Source organism: Ostrinia furnacalis, unplaced genomic scaffold (assembly GCF_004193835.3).
Source record: "Ostrinia furnacalis isolate ACB-3 unplaced genomic scaffold, ASM419383v2 OfSCF4259, whole genome shotgun sequence".
In the NCBI taxonomy this organism is placed as follows: Eukaryota; Metazoa; Arthropoda; class Insecta; order Lepidoptera; family Crambidae; genus Ostrinia; species Ostrinia furnacalis.
The window spans coordinates 25,684-44,236 of NW_021134498.1; the positions used below are offsets into that span (position 1 = coordinate 25,684).

The window sequence follows — 18,553 nt, forward strand, 5'->3', positions numbered from 1 at the left end:
GACAAAAACAAGAATGAGTATCTGTGATTACAAAAATGAATGTTTCAAAGAAGCTAATTTATACAATCCTAAAACTGTAGCAACAATAATGAAAATCCGTCACACCATTCAACATCGCGTTGACAGTTTTCTCACTTTTCTTCGAGTTATGTGCTCGCCACCCCACTGCGTGTCCATTCGACCGTGTACGTATAAAGCTGTAATATGTGATACTTTTCAGCATTTGCTATACAACACCTACGTGCGCAAGTCCTGGGCGCACATTGAAAAAGTGCTAGTGAAGTGATCAATTATCGACAATCGATATGAAGGCGTTTTTAGTTACGATTTTGTTGTTCGGAATCGCGAGGGCGAGCCAAATCGAGAATGAGGTGAGTTTTGTGGATTTTATCATTATTTTTTGCAATTAATGAAGTGGTTTGTAATTGATTGTTTTAATCTTGTAAGAGTTAGAGAAAACTGTTTAATCTTATTAATGGGAAAGTAATATTTCAGCTGTTTTAATCATAGGTAGTTGTTAGTAAATTAAGTTTTAAAATTATGTCTTAGATGATGAAGATCTGCAGTTTTTATCTTTATTATATGCCACAGAGAACTATTCACACTTACAAATTAAATGATTTGAGAATTAATGATATAATGCACGAATAATTGAAAACATTAATTGCAATCAGATGAGCAGTAAATTTAAATTATCTAACGTTATTTTAATTATGTTATTGAAGTTTACAATAATTATAACTAACTTATGATAAGTGCTACACATCACTGCATTAGAGATAGTATTTTACAAATTAATTACATTATGATAGAAGTGTTGTATTCAGAAAAATATAAGTGCTACATATCAGTGCATTAGCAATAGTATTTCACAAATTAATTACAATTTATGTTACATGTTGTATTCAGAAAAATGTAGAAAATAGCAATAATAATAATTTTATTTATGTCATGTAACAATTAGCTTATGTGAGAATTTACCATAAATTGTAGAATTATGAATGACACATAGACACATATGTAGACATAATTACGATGTTTAGCCAACAGCAAGTTAAGCTACACTTTAGTATCTTATATAGTTGTAATTAGGTCCATATTACAACAAAAATGTATGACTTGATGTGCTGTCATCTGTATTACAAGTAGACGACTTTCGCGCTTGACATAGTTCTTGCGTGCGTACCAAAGTACTGATTAGTACCTAATTACGATTTCACTAAAAGCACACAATTAAAAAAAAGTCAAGATTTTTAAGCGAAATTGATTGACACGAAAGAAAACTTGACATGTGTACATTCTGTTGTTTTTCAATTTGCAATGATAATTTATTATTATTAATGATTGCAATAAGTGTAATTCGTTATGATACAAGCAATATTTTATTGCTAATAAATATAAGTTAATTAATTGTGAACTGCGTTCACTTTTGCTTTTGTTCAATTTGAAAAGTAATTAATATGAATCAAATTAATTTATACAATTATTTTGACTTGTGAACTTAGGGGTCATCCATAAAGTACGTCACACGTAAACAGGGGGGGAGGGGGTCGACAAAGTGTGACATGGTGTGACAAGGGGTGGGAGGGGTCCTAAGTTTCGTGACATCACATTTCAATCGTTTCAAATATTTGATATAATGTTGATTTCATAAAAAAAAGTACTTAATTTAAATGGAAATAAAACTAATTTCGGAACTGCTGTTTATTTAATCATTTTTCTATGTGAAATTGCAAAACATGTGACGTCACACTAGGGAGGGGGGGTCTCAGAAATGTGACCACCTGTGACAAGGACGGAGGGGGGCTCAAAAAATCATGAAAATCGTGTGACGTACTTTATGGATGGCCCCTTAAGTGAAACTTGTCGATCAAAATGTTAATTTGAACTTTCTTTGTTACTAGAAAATGTTAATTTAATTTAACTAAGAATAGTAAGAATTTAATTAGTGTCTTACAGTATTTTTTATGTAAATTAAAAACAACATTTTCTTTTAACATTTTTGGCCCCAAAATTTTGCCAATTAAACATTTTTTAGAAGACAACTATAAAGAAGTACAACTAACAACTACACGACCTCATCAACCTGTTCAAATATCTATCTTGAAATAGCAAAGGGATCATACGAAGCACCTAATTTCTGTGAAACATGCAAACCTTAAAACTATGTTCAAAGGGTTAGCAGAATGTTGTGTAGAATTAAGTTTATTAAACGTACAGTTTCACGAACATTGCAGAGTCGTTTTGTGGGATTTATTAACTGGGATTGATACAGGAAACTTTAAGGGATTTAGATTAGTTTCCCAACCCATTTGGTCAACGTGGTGTAGACAGAATCCTCCATTGGCCTCTGGTAAATTAGAGAAGGTCTTGCTTCTGCAGTGGAAACTAACGCCGTATTCACAAACGATGCTTGCTTAAGTGAAACAGCAAATCGAACGCACAGCGTTGAAAAGAGCTCTGTGATTGGTTCGTGTGTCACCCTGTGCGTCCTCGCGCACTGTGAGACCTCATAGTAATGTTTGTGAATACAGGCGTAAAATAGCCTGATGCTGATGAAATTAAGTTTTGCATTTGAAATAGTTGTTTCAACTAGACAATTGGCTTCTGGCTTACCATCCCGTGGCGTGGCACAAAAAAATTAACGTCAAATATTTTTACAACAGCAACAGGAAATCATTGCATAGATAGGAAAGTGAAAAACATTAAATTGGAAAAATCAACGACAGCTCAAACATTTCATGTTTTGTTACAATTCTTGACATCGCTAACACTTTCCCCCTTATTACAAAAAAGTTAAACCAAGGACGAACACTGGTTTAAAATGACATTTACATACTAAATGACACTTAAACCGGAGTTCAACGAGAATCAAACTTATTTTAATAAGAGGGTTTTTTAACAAAAAAGCCCCTTCTTAACTTCATTCTTTAGCTTAACGTTTTTTTCCCTCTTAAAATCTTAAGTCTTTAACTAAAAATATAGATACCTATTAATTTTTATCATTGAACAAAATGTGCCGTTACTAAAAAGATCTGTAAACCCATTTCGAGGACTGCTGACTCTGGGACACGTCAAAGCAAACAGATTGGCACCCTTATCCGCGTCGAAAGCAAAAAGTAATACGGCAGATGGCGTGATTTGTAACGGAATCTTTTTAACGCGTTCTCTAAACGCCAAGCGCTAAAATCAAATTATTTTTCAAATTGCCACTTGAAAAATTTACTTAAACACGAATGAGTATAATATTCGTCACTAAATCCAGTACCTATTAACCTGGAAAACTGTCCTACATCAAGTCAGAGAGCTAAAATCGAACTTTGAATTATTATACAGGGTGGCCCAGAAGAAAATTCACTTTTGAAAATTCAAGGAAACGAAAACTGTACATTTTTGTAGACCTTTAACTATTGCAATTTAAAGGAAATTTAGTGCAATTACTTTGAGTAAGGAAATGCTTTCCAAAGCATTAGGAAAAAAATCATTGAAAAAAAAATTTTTGCAAACATCCCTCGAAAGAAAAATTGCATGTTGTATTATTGAAATAACGGCATTGTAATTATGGCTTATCGGATTTATTCACGATACATTTTAATTCATAACGGGCAGTCTTCGTTATAATCCATTAATTGCCAACGTAACTGTTAGCTCCCGATCCGTTTGGTTAGAGAAACAATTCGTTCCAATCCGATGAATATTTGAAAAATTATACTCGGAAATTATTAATAGAAGCAGTAGCAGAAAATATAGGCTGCACAAGTACCTTCTCTAACTTCATCATCATCATCTCAGCCATAGGACGTCCACTGCTGAACATAGGCCTCCCCCAATGCTTTCCATGTTACCCGGTTGGTAGCGGCCTGCGTCCAGCGCTTTCCTGCTACCTTTATGATGTCGTCGGTCTACCTTGTACCCACGTAAACGACAGTTTATGTTTTATTAATAAGGAGACTAAGTATTCGTCCAAAAAGTAATGTAAACAACTGTTTGACATTTATTTGACCCGCACAAGTTAGATTTCTCTCCAAAATGTAGGCGTATTGTTATCTTTATGTAATCGAGTCTTCTTTTATTATTTCTGTCGGTATTATGTTTATTTGGCACATTTTTACGATAATTACGTTATATCTGATTTCAGAAATAACGTAAACAAAGATGTTTTCGTAGAATTCTAGACAGAAATGGTATTTTTGTTGAAGTATTGCTTAGGGAACTGTGTGATTATTTATTTGAGATGTTTGAGAAAGGTATTGCTTATTTACAGCTTTGATTAAGTGCCTATATTTGTTTGTGTTTGGTAGATGTTGTTTTAGTAGTTTGCTCTATAATTCTGAATATTGACTTTTTATTTGCACGTGTTATTTTTGTTGAATTTTTAGTACTCGTATTAGTAAATATAATTTGACGTCTAATGCCTTTTTCATTTTATTATTTTGAACTAATATCAGTATCTAAATACAAAGTATTATTAGCTTTCAATTTCACTTCAATTTTAGTTCGTACGAGTATAATAAAGTTGTAAGCTCTACACAGCGCGATAATAGAAAATGTAACATTTTCTATTTCGTAATCGTTTCGCTTTTACGTAACTACGAGTACTTCGCTTCGATCGTGAAATCAAATCTCTAATCATTAAAGTCGCGGGAAGCACTTGGATGCGGGTAGCGCAGGACCAGTCATTATGAAATTAAGGGAGACTTTTGATCAAGGTGGTCGAATTAGGTTGAAACGAGAGAGATAAAGAAAAATAATAAGTGCTATCATATTTGCCCTCACTAAATGGCGCTGCTGTAGAGTAACGGTAACGGTAAAGGTACTGTCACTGGCTAGTATAGATCGATTCATCCACGAAGACGCGCCCCACCATTCTTCCGCTAATGTGTGAGTGTTATCGGCACACGCTAAATTATCCATGAGTGCACACACACACTACAATAATGACGCTTGGATTGCTCGGATCAAACTCCCCGCACCCCGCGCTTCCTCGCACCCTCCGCGTCTTTGTGGATGAAACGATCTATGACGCCAACTAATGACTGAATTGGTATGAGCTCTGTCGTATGTCGTATTTGCACTCACCAAATGGCGCAACTATAGAGGAAGACACTGTCACTCACTAGTAGCTAAAACAGTGGCGCCAACTGATGAGCGCTAAAGTGGTAAGATCACTATAGCATGTGCACTCACCAGGATGGTGCCATCGTAGAATAAGGCACCTACTGTTACTCGTCAGTGGTGCCAACTGCTTTGTATAAAAACGATAGCCCTCTTAAGCTTCAATCACACCAACGCGTGCAGATTTCCATCGCCGGCGCCTTTATTTACTCTGGCGCGATCAAAGGCCAATGACAGGTCGCGCGACCCATGACAGTTCACGCGACCTGTCATTAGCCTTTGATCGCGCTGGCGATGGCGTGTGTTGGTGTGGTTGAATCACTATGCCACACAAGTGAGTTTTCACGTTTATCTTTCCAACATTTAACACGAGACATAAGAATAAACTTGCTGTTCCATCATTTAGGTTACATAAGATAGGTAATTCATTCTTGGGGAAATGTATTACCATATTTAACAAAATACCACACAACCTTGTAGAATTGCCAATAAACAAATTTAAGATACATATTAAAAATACCCTTATGTCCAAAGGGTACTACAAGGTTCGAGACTATATTGATGACAAGGATGCGTGGTCAGTTCAGTCTGCACATATTTGATGTACTTAAATTTGACTATTCTTACCGTTAGATAATTCCTGGCAATAAGTGGTGACTGAGTTTGTTCCGGCGTTTCTTCTCAGCACTTGCCATATGTTTGTCTCGAAGCGCTGGTAGGGCCCAAAAGATAAGGAGACATGTAAAGTGCCCCATAAGGGCTACCTTTTTCTTTTTTTAATATTTTCTATTGACGTTCATAAGTGCCACTTGTGGTCTAAACTGAATAAATATTTTTGATTTGATTTGATTTGATTTGATTTGATTCAACTTTCTCGTTCACTGAAACATAATACAACAAATACGTGGAAGTGTGTCAGACTGGGCGCTTCGAGTGAACCAATACGATATGATGCGCTCTCTAGCTGATCCAATAATTTAGTTTTGCCCCGTGTGTTTACTCAGTTGTAACATATCGGGTGACGTTTTGTAAGTTACAAGCAGGAGCGATTCTTACTTAAGGTCATAGCAGACATATAAACTCAGAAAGGGATAAACACTGTATCGCCTTTCACGAGCAGTCATCGGATAGTAGTATATAGTGCGGATAAAAGTGCTTGCAGTATGGAGTTTCATACAAAGAAAACAGCCTCGAGTTGATACGGTTACGATCCCTTTCTGAGTTGATAAGTGTGCTACGTCCTTTGCAATCGACCGAGCTAACTGCGCACCTCGCTGGAATGCGACTCACCCTCGCACTCACCCGCACACCTCCCCGCGTTCGCCCTGTCCGTACCAGAGCGTCGATGTGACGTCACGGCTGCCAGATGCACAGTTAACTCGACCTGGTTGTAAGTAGATACTATGTTTAATTGTAAACCTAATTTCTTCCTTATTTTCCGATATGGTGACGATACCGTGGTAAAATGTATAAAAATCAGGTATGATCGTATATATTCCTTATGTATAATCATCACAATCGTCATCATTACTTTAGCCTTAGGACGTCTACTGAAAAAGGGCCTACCCAGAAACTGATTATCAGTTAAGACTATTTAGCAAATGAACTAAAAGTTAAAAGTAATTTTTCTTTCACATCAGCATGGTAACATTCGTGTTATGAAATAGCGTTATTTACTTACAAAAAAAGACAGTGCTAAGCTAGATAAGCATTCGTTTATAAAATAAAAAATCTATCAATAAATCAATTACAAAAAATTCCAAGTTCATTAACAACTCCAGTCCATAAACAATAAATTACAGCTCTAAAACAATTTTCTTGTCTCACAATGCTTGCATGGAAAGTGCTGAAAGTGAAAAGTGGCTAATTAGCCAGTTTTTATTAGCCCCTTTTTACGAATTAGCCGTGAATATTAATTAGCGGTGAATTTTCTCATCTCTTGTAATAATGGGTGCGTGTCCATGACTTCCACCACACGTATCATTACCATGGAAAGTGGGAACTAGACCGCGGATTGTTCCCAGAGCGATTGACTTCTCTTAAGGCGAAGTCTTAATGGATAGTACTTATTATTTCTTTTTTTTTTCTTAGGGGGAACGAACAGACGACTAAACTGATTTTTAATGGTATCATGATATTTTTTACTGACTTCAGAGGTTCTCAAATCAACTTTACGATTTTTTTTTGTGTTATGAGCTATTTGAAGGCACTTTATGTTCTTGGACACATTTTTTATTAATTTAGCGAGTTTATATTTGATGACTTTTTACTTTCATTTTTAACAAACTTCTGGCTTTACTCGTACTTTCACCTGGTCTTAAGTATTTAGTTAGATTACCTACATAAAGTTTAGAAGATGAACCTGAAAGAGGTTAACACAATTGCAGAACTTTCTTAGTTCAATTTGGGAAACATCATTCATCAACGTTTCTACAAACTCCAATTTTGAAGGTTTTTGACTTCAACACTTAGTGGTTCAATGTATTTTAAAAAAACAGCTAGAGAACTTTCCCTTAACAAAGTTAATCGGTGTGTTTAAAACGATTAACTAAACGTCATAGTTCAATTGTTTTCCTAATGTGAGGTGTACATAGTTCACATCTTTGTAAACGTAGCAAAAACTACTACGTTACGAAGCGTAGTATCTTAACACCATTATTATAGAGTTCAATATTCATTGATTTATCAATCACTGGAATGCGGGTAAACGGAAGTGTAGAAAAGTTTTTCGCATAGATTACAGTCTTACTTTGTTGAACATCGCAATTATTTTATATCAGAGATTAAGTTGTATGTTACCATTATTGTTACATAAAACTTGAAAAAAAAAACTGACTGCCTCAGGTGGGAGTGAACTCTCGATCTTTCTTTAGTGATTACTCTGACCACTGAGCTATTGAGATTGGTCGAATTAAGCTTATGATCGTGGTTACTATAATAATATTAATTAACAACAAGATGCAATAAATGAATTCGGTGTGATTATTCGTCTGTGTGATTTCAGTAACCATTTTCATATTCTAATATGATTTATCCAATTTAATTCCAATGCATTCAAAATTATAAAGGCATTGTTATAGCTTAATTAAGTTGGATTAAATTGCCCCAGCCGAAAACATTCCGTCCTCGCCCACAGAATCAATCAAAATTCCTCTGCAGTGTTTCAATTTAAAATAATATCATATTTCAAACTCCGTGGCTGAGTTAAAATCAGTCAAAAGATAAAACGGAGCTTTCAGAAGTTTACCCGGCAATTTTGCCCTCAAAGTTTAATATCCAGGGTTAACATTTAAAAGTTTTGTCTCTCTCTTTGCTCATAAAAAATTGATGAAATTCACAAACTGGGGCGTTTTGTCCAGAATTATTAACGTAAGAAATGAAACGCTGGGAATAGTAAACTAGGCTGTCAAGATGAAACGCCGCGAATTTGGCCTTTTACTTACTAATAATGGACCCTAAAGTTTGAGAGGGATGGATATTGTTCCTTTTTTCATGCCAATGTCAATTTTTGTTTATTGCTTTAAGTCACAAGCACGAGATGCTAAATTATGTGTAGGAGGAAATTAATTTTATCAAACTTTGTCGTAACTTGTAACTGGCATTATAAATAAAGAGTTTCATGAGCAATGAAGAAAGTTATAATCGCAAAATAAACACGCGATGAAGAAAAAAATGGCGACCAAGGGTGTCGCCTGCGTGGCCAACTACCAAAGAATGTTATTTTTAAATTTTTGATGTACAGGGTCAGTAAACCTTTCGTTCGTTTCAGTAAAATTATGTAAAGGCCTCCTTCAATTATTTCCACAACGACCGGTGCTTTCTGTGACCTTCACCAGATCGTCGAACCACGTAGTGGGAGGCTTTCGGTCCGTGGTCGCCAGTCGGGAACTTTCAGCTCCAACGGCCATAAGCTCTATGAACTATGTGCCTCGCCCACTGCCACTTAAGTTTGGCAATTATTCGGGCTATGTCAGTTACTTAGATTTTCATGCATCTCCTCATTTCTGATTCAATTACACACTGCGAATAATAAACCAAGATATTTCTCTCATACTATGACTGAGTTGCACCATAATACTTTAACAAACGTCAAAAGTCTGTCAAACTTCATACAAAATACGCCGGTTAAAGTTATAGTTACACTTGAAGTAAGGTGGTGCAACTCATCCTAAGAGTGTAATATGTTAGTTAAATGTTAAAGCACATGATGTCGTGACAAACAACGAACGAAACAACTACACGCAGGAAGATTAAAGAAAAGCTACTGACAACGCCACTCTTGTAGAAGAGTTTTGGGCTGACACTGTGTAGGTTTGTTGTCGACACAAGAAGAAGAAATTAAATGTTCTTTTTTCAACCTTCCAGACAGCATCACCCTCAGAAGAGTCTCTCAAGCGAGGACTGAGCAACAAGTGCGCCCAGAGGGAAACGTCGGCATGCATCGCCGCGGAACTCGTGGGCTATGTGGATCGGATGCTCAGGACGGCGTCCGTTCAGCTCAGCGAGGATGCTATGATTGTTGATGAAAGGTAAGGGTTCAAATTCAAAACGTTAATTGCATGCGATTGCGGTCAAATACCTGCCTTGTTCTATTTTTTTTTGCCACACCTTAGCGTAGTATCTTCTTCACTACCAATCTGTAATAACCTTTGGGGCCATGTCTTAATAAGTATTTTTGACTAATTAGGATTTTTGTGCTTTTATTTTCATTGTTTTTCCTCGTCACCCACCAAACATCTTTTTTCTAAACTAATTATAATATCATAAGGACAGCCTTATGGATATAGTTTTTATTCTGTTCTTGTATAGTTAAACTTTTCTACAGAATTAACTGGCCTGCACTGTTAGGAAAGCCAACCGCCATGGCGGTTGGCTTTCACTGGTCAGATTTTTACTGGCAATCAAGTAGATGGCGTTAGCACACTATAGGTTGGTGGGGACGGGAAGTAGAAACAGTTCCTTAGTTTGACCAATTTTCATGGTTGAGTTGAAAAAAAACACAGAAAATTTGAATCTTAAACACACATACGTTTTACGTGACCCTGCATTAATGAACCCCGTAAAACTGGATTGTCATGGAAACGAGCCCACCGTCCTGGATGTATTAGGTCTTAACACTTCATGTAATCCTCTTCACCCTAACCTATCCCATACAGCTTGTTTGTGACACACAATCATCCGGCCGTCAAAATGCCTACTAACCTCCCAAAGGCAAGCAGATTGGCCACAAATTGTTTCGGACACCCTTTATCCATGAGTAATAGGCACAAAATTATCAGCTAATCCAATTAATGAGCAAATCAATCTGCGGACAAAATGTTGGGGAATTTCAGCATCGGGAATCATTGACAGACTGCACTATTAGTCAATGATTTGAAATTAATGAATGACGCACAATTCAAAGGGTTGAAATTTTGATTCGTAAGTAACTAGATTAGAAATTAAACCTGTGTAGCTAAACCATGTGAAAAATACAGTAGTATTTTTTTTACCCCTAGTACTAATTTCGGCTTCAAACTATGAAGACTTTATTCCAGTTGCTGTCTCTTGAAAATTTTCTTTGGTAAGAATAGGGTGTCGGCAATAAGACGATATATGAGATTTTCACTTTAAAGGTCGATGTTCTTAAAGGCATATCCAATCAAGAACATTACTAATACTAAAAACAACATTAACTTTGGACAACCTGCAGAAATTATTCGTAATTTCTGGATAAAGTAACATTTAACAATAGCAAATCCTTTTACAAATTCTGTAAACGAACAAAACCCTGTCGTTATCGATGCAAGGTTAAATATCCTTTACAAAACGATGCACTTATTTTAATATCGAATTGAAATGCGCATCCGATTGAGCATGATGATTAAGCGGTTATTCCAAACGAGCGATTGTATTCGAATAATTGGGACTCGTATCGACTTTACGTTAGGGCCAGCGCGAACTTTGTGAATTGTGGTTCTGTAAGGGATAGGATGAGCGCCAATTTAAACTTTTTTAACGAAACATTTTATCAATCTTAGGCGATAGGCCCATACATTAGTCGTCTGAAATCATCGATAAAATGTTATCAAGGCGCGCATCCGTTTTAGGCCTTTACCTACTACGGCGTTTTTTTTGTCTGAAGTTACTTCGCCCCGTGAATGGATTAGACTTTCGTAGGGAACAAAGAATTCTAAGCATCGCTAAGGCCTGGTTTTAACCAAAGAAAAGAGGAGATGAGATTGAATAATCAAATTCATTACTTCATCACCTCTCCGCTTATTTGATTATTAAAAAGCATCTTATCTCCTCTTTGCTTTGGTAAAAACCGGGCCTAAGAGCCATCAAGAGCGCTGGCGCGGCGTCCAAAGTTGCATATCACATGGCGGAAATTGTCAAACATCGCTTGGCACCGCCAGGAGAAGTCGCGCGCTGGCTCTTATGACAGAACAGCTTACGATCCATTAGCTTTAGCACAATCATTTCCAATCGTACTACCAAGATACTGAGCTAGGTCTGCGCTGGCCCTAAGCATTTTCTACGGAATTTCACGTGCCATGTGCGCCGTGCGGTCATGTCCGAGCATACATTAATTTGAGTTAATCCTGTTATTTTAATGTAGTTATCGGTTCTGTGGAGTATTTGGATTAAACACGTGATAATTGATGCTACTTATAATACTTAGTATAATACCGTAAAGGGCCTCTCAACAATGTATTACGGTTTTGTACGTATCTACTAGAGGTCGTATCGAAGATTCACGAATACAATCTCGAATTGAAATCAGTAAAATGTCATAGGATTTTCAAGCACTATTCTAACGACGGATCACGTTCACAATTTTGACGAATTGAAACCAAATATCACAATGTCTAGAGATTTCGCAGGTTTTAGCTCTACCACCACTTCGAGAGCTTTAACAAATTAAGGGCTTAAATGATATAAAAAACATCACCAGCAAAATGCAATGATATAACTCAGTCCACCAAAATACCTACTATCCTAAAATACTGCCCTAGAAGTTTAGTAGGTATACTCGTTCATTCAAAACTAGCGACCCGCCCCAGCTGGAACGGGTGCTAAGTATACATGTCATATAAATCTTCCTCTTGAATCATCCTGTCTATTAAAAAAAACGCATCAAAATCCGTTGCGTAGTTTTAAAGTTCTAAGCATAGGGCAAGACATTTTTATTATACTATACTAGCTTTAGCCCGCGGCTTCACCCGCGTGAAATTTAGTTTGTCCCAGATCGTCATAAATTATATGTTATTCTGGGTTAAAAACAATAATACTGTAAAGTTTCATCAAAATCTGTTCAGTAGTTTTTGCGTGAAAGAGTAACAAATATCCAAACTTTCGCATTTATAATATTATTAGGATGTAGTGAAGTTCTCACTAACTTACCAACTCAAAGATGATCTTCCAAATTCCAGTAACGGTGCTGCCGCAGAGGTCACCGTCAGGCCAGAGACCCTCGCGCGAGCTGGCCACTCCCTAGAGGACCAGGCCCAACAGCTGATCATGGACAAGCTGTATGCCTTCGCCACGACCAGGTCGTTGAGATACAGGCTACTGGACAACGCTGACCTGGTCATCTCTGGCAAGACTGAAAAGGATGGCACTCTTGGCGTTGGTAAGTCTTAGAAGTCACTTATTTTTTGGAAAGGCTTTTACACATCCCTGTATTACTTTTATCCAACTACTGTTTTGGGGCCGATGGGTCCAAATAAATGGGCCAATGCTGAGGAGAATAAAGTTTAACGCCCGTATTAACAAACATTAATATGAGGTCTCACAGTACGCATGGATGCATAGGGTGACACACGAACCAATCCCAGAGCTCTATTCAACACTGTGTGTTCGATTTGATGCTTCACTTAAGCAAGCATCGTTTATGAATATCACCATCAGTGTCAGTAAACATCTCGTAACTCTCAATTTCATTATCATTAGATAATATGTGATTCAGGCAAACAGCTCGTGGATAACATAAGAAGCGACTAAGGGAGAAACATCAGGCCGTCGCAAACCGTCTAGGTCTTTAGTAGAATGTAAAAATATAGCTCAAATCTTTGATCGTTGATGAGTTCTAGAATGTTCTTCAATAATTGTTAGGAGATCTGGTTTGGTCTTCTCAAGTTTATCTAAGAGAGCAACGAAACAACCAATTTATAGCACCTCAGGTTAAACGAAAGATCTTACCATCATTATCGTCATCATTATCCTTAATAACCAAAACCACTCACCAAGATCGTGAAAAATATTTAAAAGACTTGTAGTTATTATAGCAATTCTAGACACCTAATCGATTTTGTTTTCTAAGATCTAATATTAACAAGAAATCTTTGTTTTTGGTTATTATTATTCGATGCCTGCCAATAATGTAGTGAGTAATATTGTTATCACAATCTAATTCTCTAAAAGTGTTGCCTTTACTGTCGATAGCGGATTTATCGATAGTCACATCTGAATCCAACTTCTATTTAGAAAATGTACGTTTAGTATTAATGAAACTATAAGCCTAGGCGCAGACCATTGATTTTTTGTCGGCCGATAGTTTAGTCGGGCAGTTGATCAGTATGGGCATGTATGGAAGTGCGCACTTACACCGATTTGATTTTGCTGATTCTTCATACAAATTAAAATCGGACCGAACTATCGGCCAACTAAAAATCAGTGGTCTGCGCCTTGTCTAAGATAAAACACTTTGTTCATATTTGACAGAGTTAAAATTGATTTCATTTTGAATTTAATTGTTACTCAAATCATATTCAATACTCAAATTATATTGAATATGATTTATTAAATAATTAAATCTGAAAACCAATCAACGAATAATTAATATAACAACATCACGAGCAGTTATCGACAAATTAAATACACACACCGATGCAATCCCAACACTATTTAGTAATCAAGTTCTAGCAACACAATTTTCAGAACTAAGCTAAGTTGTTTGGTGAAATACATTTATATCATACAATGTGATTATTATTAATAATAGAGTTTTCGTTAGCTTTATTAGGCAACCTAATTACTTTAACTGGTAACTCTCGTGTGTTCAAACATAAATTTTTGTTAGTAAATATGTTAACGTCTCCGTGGTTCAACTAAAATGAGCTATAATATGAAACGTCCATCCAGAAGATGATAAAAGATGACCTCATAACGGTTCCAGGAAGGCCGCTGCCAAACGGCCAATCTGGAAATCATTGGTGGAGGCCTATGTTCAGCAGTGGACGTCCTGTGGCTGAAATGATAATGATGACGAACATAATTATTGAGTATTCACCAATTGCGGGATTTATTCCACTATACTTTCCCACCACTGCAACTCCTGTAAAGCCAGGATCTACAACTTGGTCTCCAATGAAACTCAACCAGTGAAAGTTTAGTTAACCCGCAATGAATCCAATCAGAAGAATATAGGAGGAGTTCATCATCGTTTCAGTCATAGGACGTCCATTGCTGAACATAGGCCTCCCCCAATGATTTCCATGATGATCTATTGGTAGCGGCCTGCGTCCAGCGCCTTCATGTCGTTTTTTCGTCTTTGGGAGGAGTTTGAAACATGTATGATATCGATTACCTCCGTTGCAAAGCGGGAAACAGAATGACTCTTAATTTGTGTATTCACCAATTCTTATCTAAGTATTTATTTTCCCTTCTTCCAGGAGTATCAATGAAGGCGCCCAAGGCAATTGAAACCGGTCGCGCGCGGAACAAGAACATCGGCCCGTTCTTAGCCGCTGCAGCCATGAAATTCGGCCTCCTCGGAGCTCTGACCTTCAAGGGTCTCACGCTCATGGTCGGGAAGGCCTTGCTGATCTCCAAGATCGCACTGCTCCTCGCCACGATTATCGGACTGAAGAAACTTTTCTCCCATCAGGTGAAAGACTAGTTGCAGCGGAGTAAAGGTGTTGCATGAGTTTTGGGTTTTATTTCACGGTGGAGGTTTGTGAACATGGATTACGATTTTGAGTCTTCAAAGAATACCCTAAAATCATGGAAAGATGATAAATAGTTATAGGATCTGACACATTGGATGCGGTCTGCAGTAAAGTCAAAGGAATCATACATTATGCAGGCTGCATTTTCTTTGACCTGACCGCAGACCATATTCAATGTGACAAATCCTTAAGTTGAGATATTTAAGGTTTTCATATTATCATAGGACAAGTTTCTGGTGGTGTTCTCCTGTAAGGGATGGTTTGGTCTACATACTATTAACAATTTGGGTCATCATAATTCACGGTTGAAAAGTATTATTTCTTCTCGAAAATTCTCAAATGTCGTAGTCCTTTCATTTTGATGTCCAAAATTCATACTCATTCTCATTTCAATTCACAATAAAATATTGTTGATCAAATAAATAAAACACTGCCAAAAATATAACACATTGTAATATTGAGGAGTGAAGAAAGTAACGTTAATATCGTCTTTAGTTTATAAAGATAATCGAAAATCGTTTCGAGAAAAATCATTGTGTTGAGTTTGGGACAATGATCTTTATTGTCAAATTGTTTGCAAAGATCCCTGCTTTTTAAAGCAGCTAGGTAACATGAAATGTGTGAACTTGATGACCTTTCAACCCGGTCGAGTTAACTGCGCAGCTGGCAGCCGTGACGTCACATCGACGCTCTGTTACGGACGGGGTAAGTGGGAAAGAGAGTCGCATTCCAGCGAGGTGCGCAGTTAGCTTGCTCGTTAGTTTTAATTTAGTGCTCGTTGTAACGCCATGTTCATAAGCCTTCACGATTTTACCCTCACAACAGCATGGTATGTCTCTCATACAATATGCACGGAAAATAATATTAACATTATTGCAAAATCACATTTTGATATGGACTCACGTAAAAATAATCTCGCACGATGAATGTGGAACATTTTAACATTGAGTATGAGTGTTATATTTCTTGGAAAACATTTTCATCAGCTGTGAAACTTGCGAACTTTATAATTAACTACACCAACTGTTAATTCAGGAGCTCTAACATTATTACAAATAGAAAATTTATTATCTGTGGGCCTAGTGTGAGTTTACATCAAACGCGCTCACTAGTGAGCGCGTCAAAAAATGACATTAAATGATAATTTATTGCACTGTATGTATATGTTACGGTTAATGTGATAAATTGAAAATTATTAATAATAACCGGTTATTATGAATAATTACTTACAGTCGCGGTAAAAGTGATAAATTAATCACATTTAACAGTGATTATTTAATAATTCAACCTTAGTACTAACAAATTTCATAAAAGAGAACAACATTTTGTGTACATGCTCCTGTACAGCCAAACTTTTGAACGTTTTGATATCATATATTAATATAATTTGGCATAATAAGTTTGGAATGTTTTTTGCATAATATTACTTTTCCATGATGTCTATAACATAATGTTTTGATTTAAAGTGAAAAGTTGATAGGTTAAGGTGCGGCGGGGGTGGCCCTTGGGCCACCCCTAAGCCGCCTATTTAGTTTTATACACACATAAATGACCTCATATTAATCACATTTACCAAATCATGAGGTAATTATTCATAATAACCGGCGATTATTCATAATTTTTACATTTATCACTTTGACCGTAACATATACATACAATTAATACTATACTAAATTCTTTCTAGAAAGGTATGAAGGTCCATTTTATAGTTTTCAGACCAGGAAAGAGCTATATTAGCACAATTATTAACACAACCAAAAAGGGACCAATGGGTTTTCTGGGCAGATCCAATCAATAAACCAATTAGCATACAAACAGAAATATTAATGAATCCGTTGATTTAGGCTGATGGGGATCAGATAATTGTTTTGTTCACTAACCGAGCTAGTTAAAATGTCTAGAAGTTTTGAATGAAGCTGCCGAACTGGACATGACATTGTAATTGATATGATATAATACAATGCAATATTTCAATATTCATTAGAACTGTTCCAATTGGTACATTTAAATTCCCCGCGGACTACAGTTTCTGTCGGCTAATAATTTGGTCGGGCAGTTAATTAGTATGAACATGTACGTACATTACACCGATTTAGTTTTGCCCGATTGCTCTACAATTGTACAAGTCTAATTTAGAATATTTTTTAGTAAATGCACCATACGTAGAATGTTCCCTTCACTTGAAAAGAAAACACTCACTATGAGAAATATTAGTCACTCAGTATTTTTAAATCCATTTATAAACCATACATCGTTGGTTTGCTAAAGCACGTTAAGTCACGTTCACACATTGGACAGTATCCTGTTTAGTAAAAAAATAGTATAATGTATCAACTGTGTTAGCTCTAAAACTTTTACTAACCCTTTTGCTCACTAACTCTGTTAACCCTCACACATTCACTTCTTAAGTCTTTTATTGTGTTACAAAAACGGACCCTACGTGGATCAACACTGGCTATTGGTACACACATTCGTTTGGCTTGACCAATATAGTGTTGATATTATTATAAGTAATTGTGGATGCTGCAATCTAGCACATATTGCACTGTAAAGAAAAAGAATGACAGTTTGTCTTTCCCCGGGACAAACTTGACCTTCACTGGTTGGGTTTTTATAGGTGGTCAAGCTGTAGATCCTGGCTACACAGGAGTTGCAGCGGTGGAAACGAGAAGTGGGAATAGTCCCGTGTAAAAAGGAGGAGAATTCATGTATCACAAATAACTCCGAATTAATCGTTTGTACAAAGTCCAAAATAAGTTGCTACGAATTTAAGATTGTAAACGGTAATTTGTGCAATAGGTACTACAGTACAGTGTAAGTGTAAGCTTTAGGAAATGAAACTGATACGGCCCTGTAGATTACTCGTATAATAATTAAGAGAGAGAGTTGCCGATACAAATTACGATTTACAATCTAATTTTGCATGTAAAATTATTTTTATACACAATAACGAAAGTAGAAAAGTTTTTTTACCGGAATGCTATCTTCTAAAAGAGATTTAAGTACGAATACGTTTCAGGCTGTCATCAAAAAGGATTAACTCAAATTCCTTGAATGAGACTTGATGGGATGGAGGCACCGTGGCAGGAAATACCTCAGCTAAAATATGTAACCTTTTGGCCCTTGGTAAAACATGCAAAACAAGGTTAACTCAGCCTTTCGGCCCGGGCGTACACACGCACTGTAAGGGTTAACAGAAAACAAAATGGTGTCTTCTAACCCAGCCAGAGAATTGATACGTGCCAAAGACCAAAATCAACGAATATAAAAAAAAAACATAAAAATAATCAGTCCCCTGATGATATTTATACAAAGTCTATAGTTTAGTAATGTAAATAACACGTTAATTTATTATTATTTATTTTTAACCTTAGTTTTATTTTATACTTGTGCTAACTTGTACAATGTGCTAATTTCGCATTTAAACAACTAAGCATTTGCTTACAATAATAATTTATTAATTTATTGTTATTTAATTATTATTAATTGTACTAACAAGTATTTAT

General features: G+C 36.3%; 1 protein-coding gene across 3 annotated transcripts; it reads left to right on the plus strand.

Moving 5' to 3' along the window:
• Positions 1-207: 207 nt before the first annotated feature.
• On the plus strand, positions 208-18,335 carry Osi3 (Osiris 3). Of its 3 annotated transcripts, none has more exons than XM_028313546.1 (5): positions 208-371; positions 9,481-9,644; positions 12,531-12,730; positions 14,772-15,014; positions 18,067-18,335. In XM_028313546.1, exons 1-4 carry the CDS (start codon positions 306-308, stop codon positions 14,996-14,998), a joined length of 657 nt encoding a protein of 218 aa, XP_028169347.1. In that variant the 5' UTR covers positions 208-305; the 3' UTR covers positions 14,999-15,014; positions 18,067-18,335. The 3 variants fall into 3 exon arrangements, with proteins under 3 accessions (XP_028169347.1, XP_028169346.1, XP_028169348.1); XM_028313545.1 differs by having other exon boundaries at positions 14,772-14,986; XM_028313547.1 differs by having other exon boundaries at positions 14,772-14,986; positions 18,082-18,335.
• The last annotated feature ends 218 nt before the right edge of the window (positions 18,336-18,553 follow it).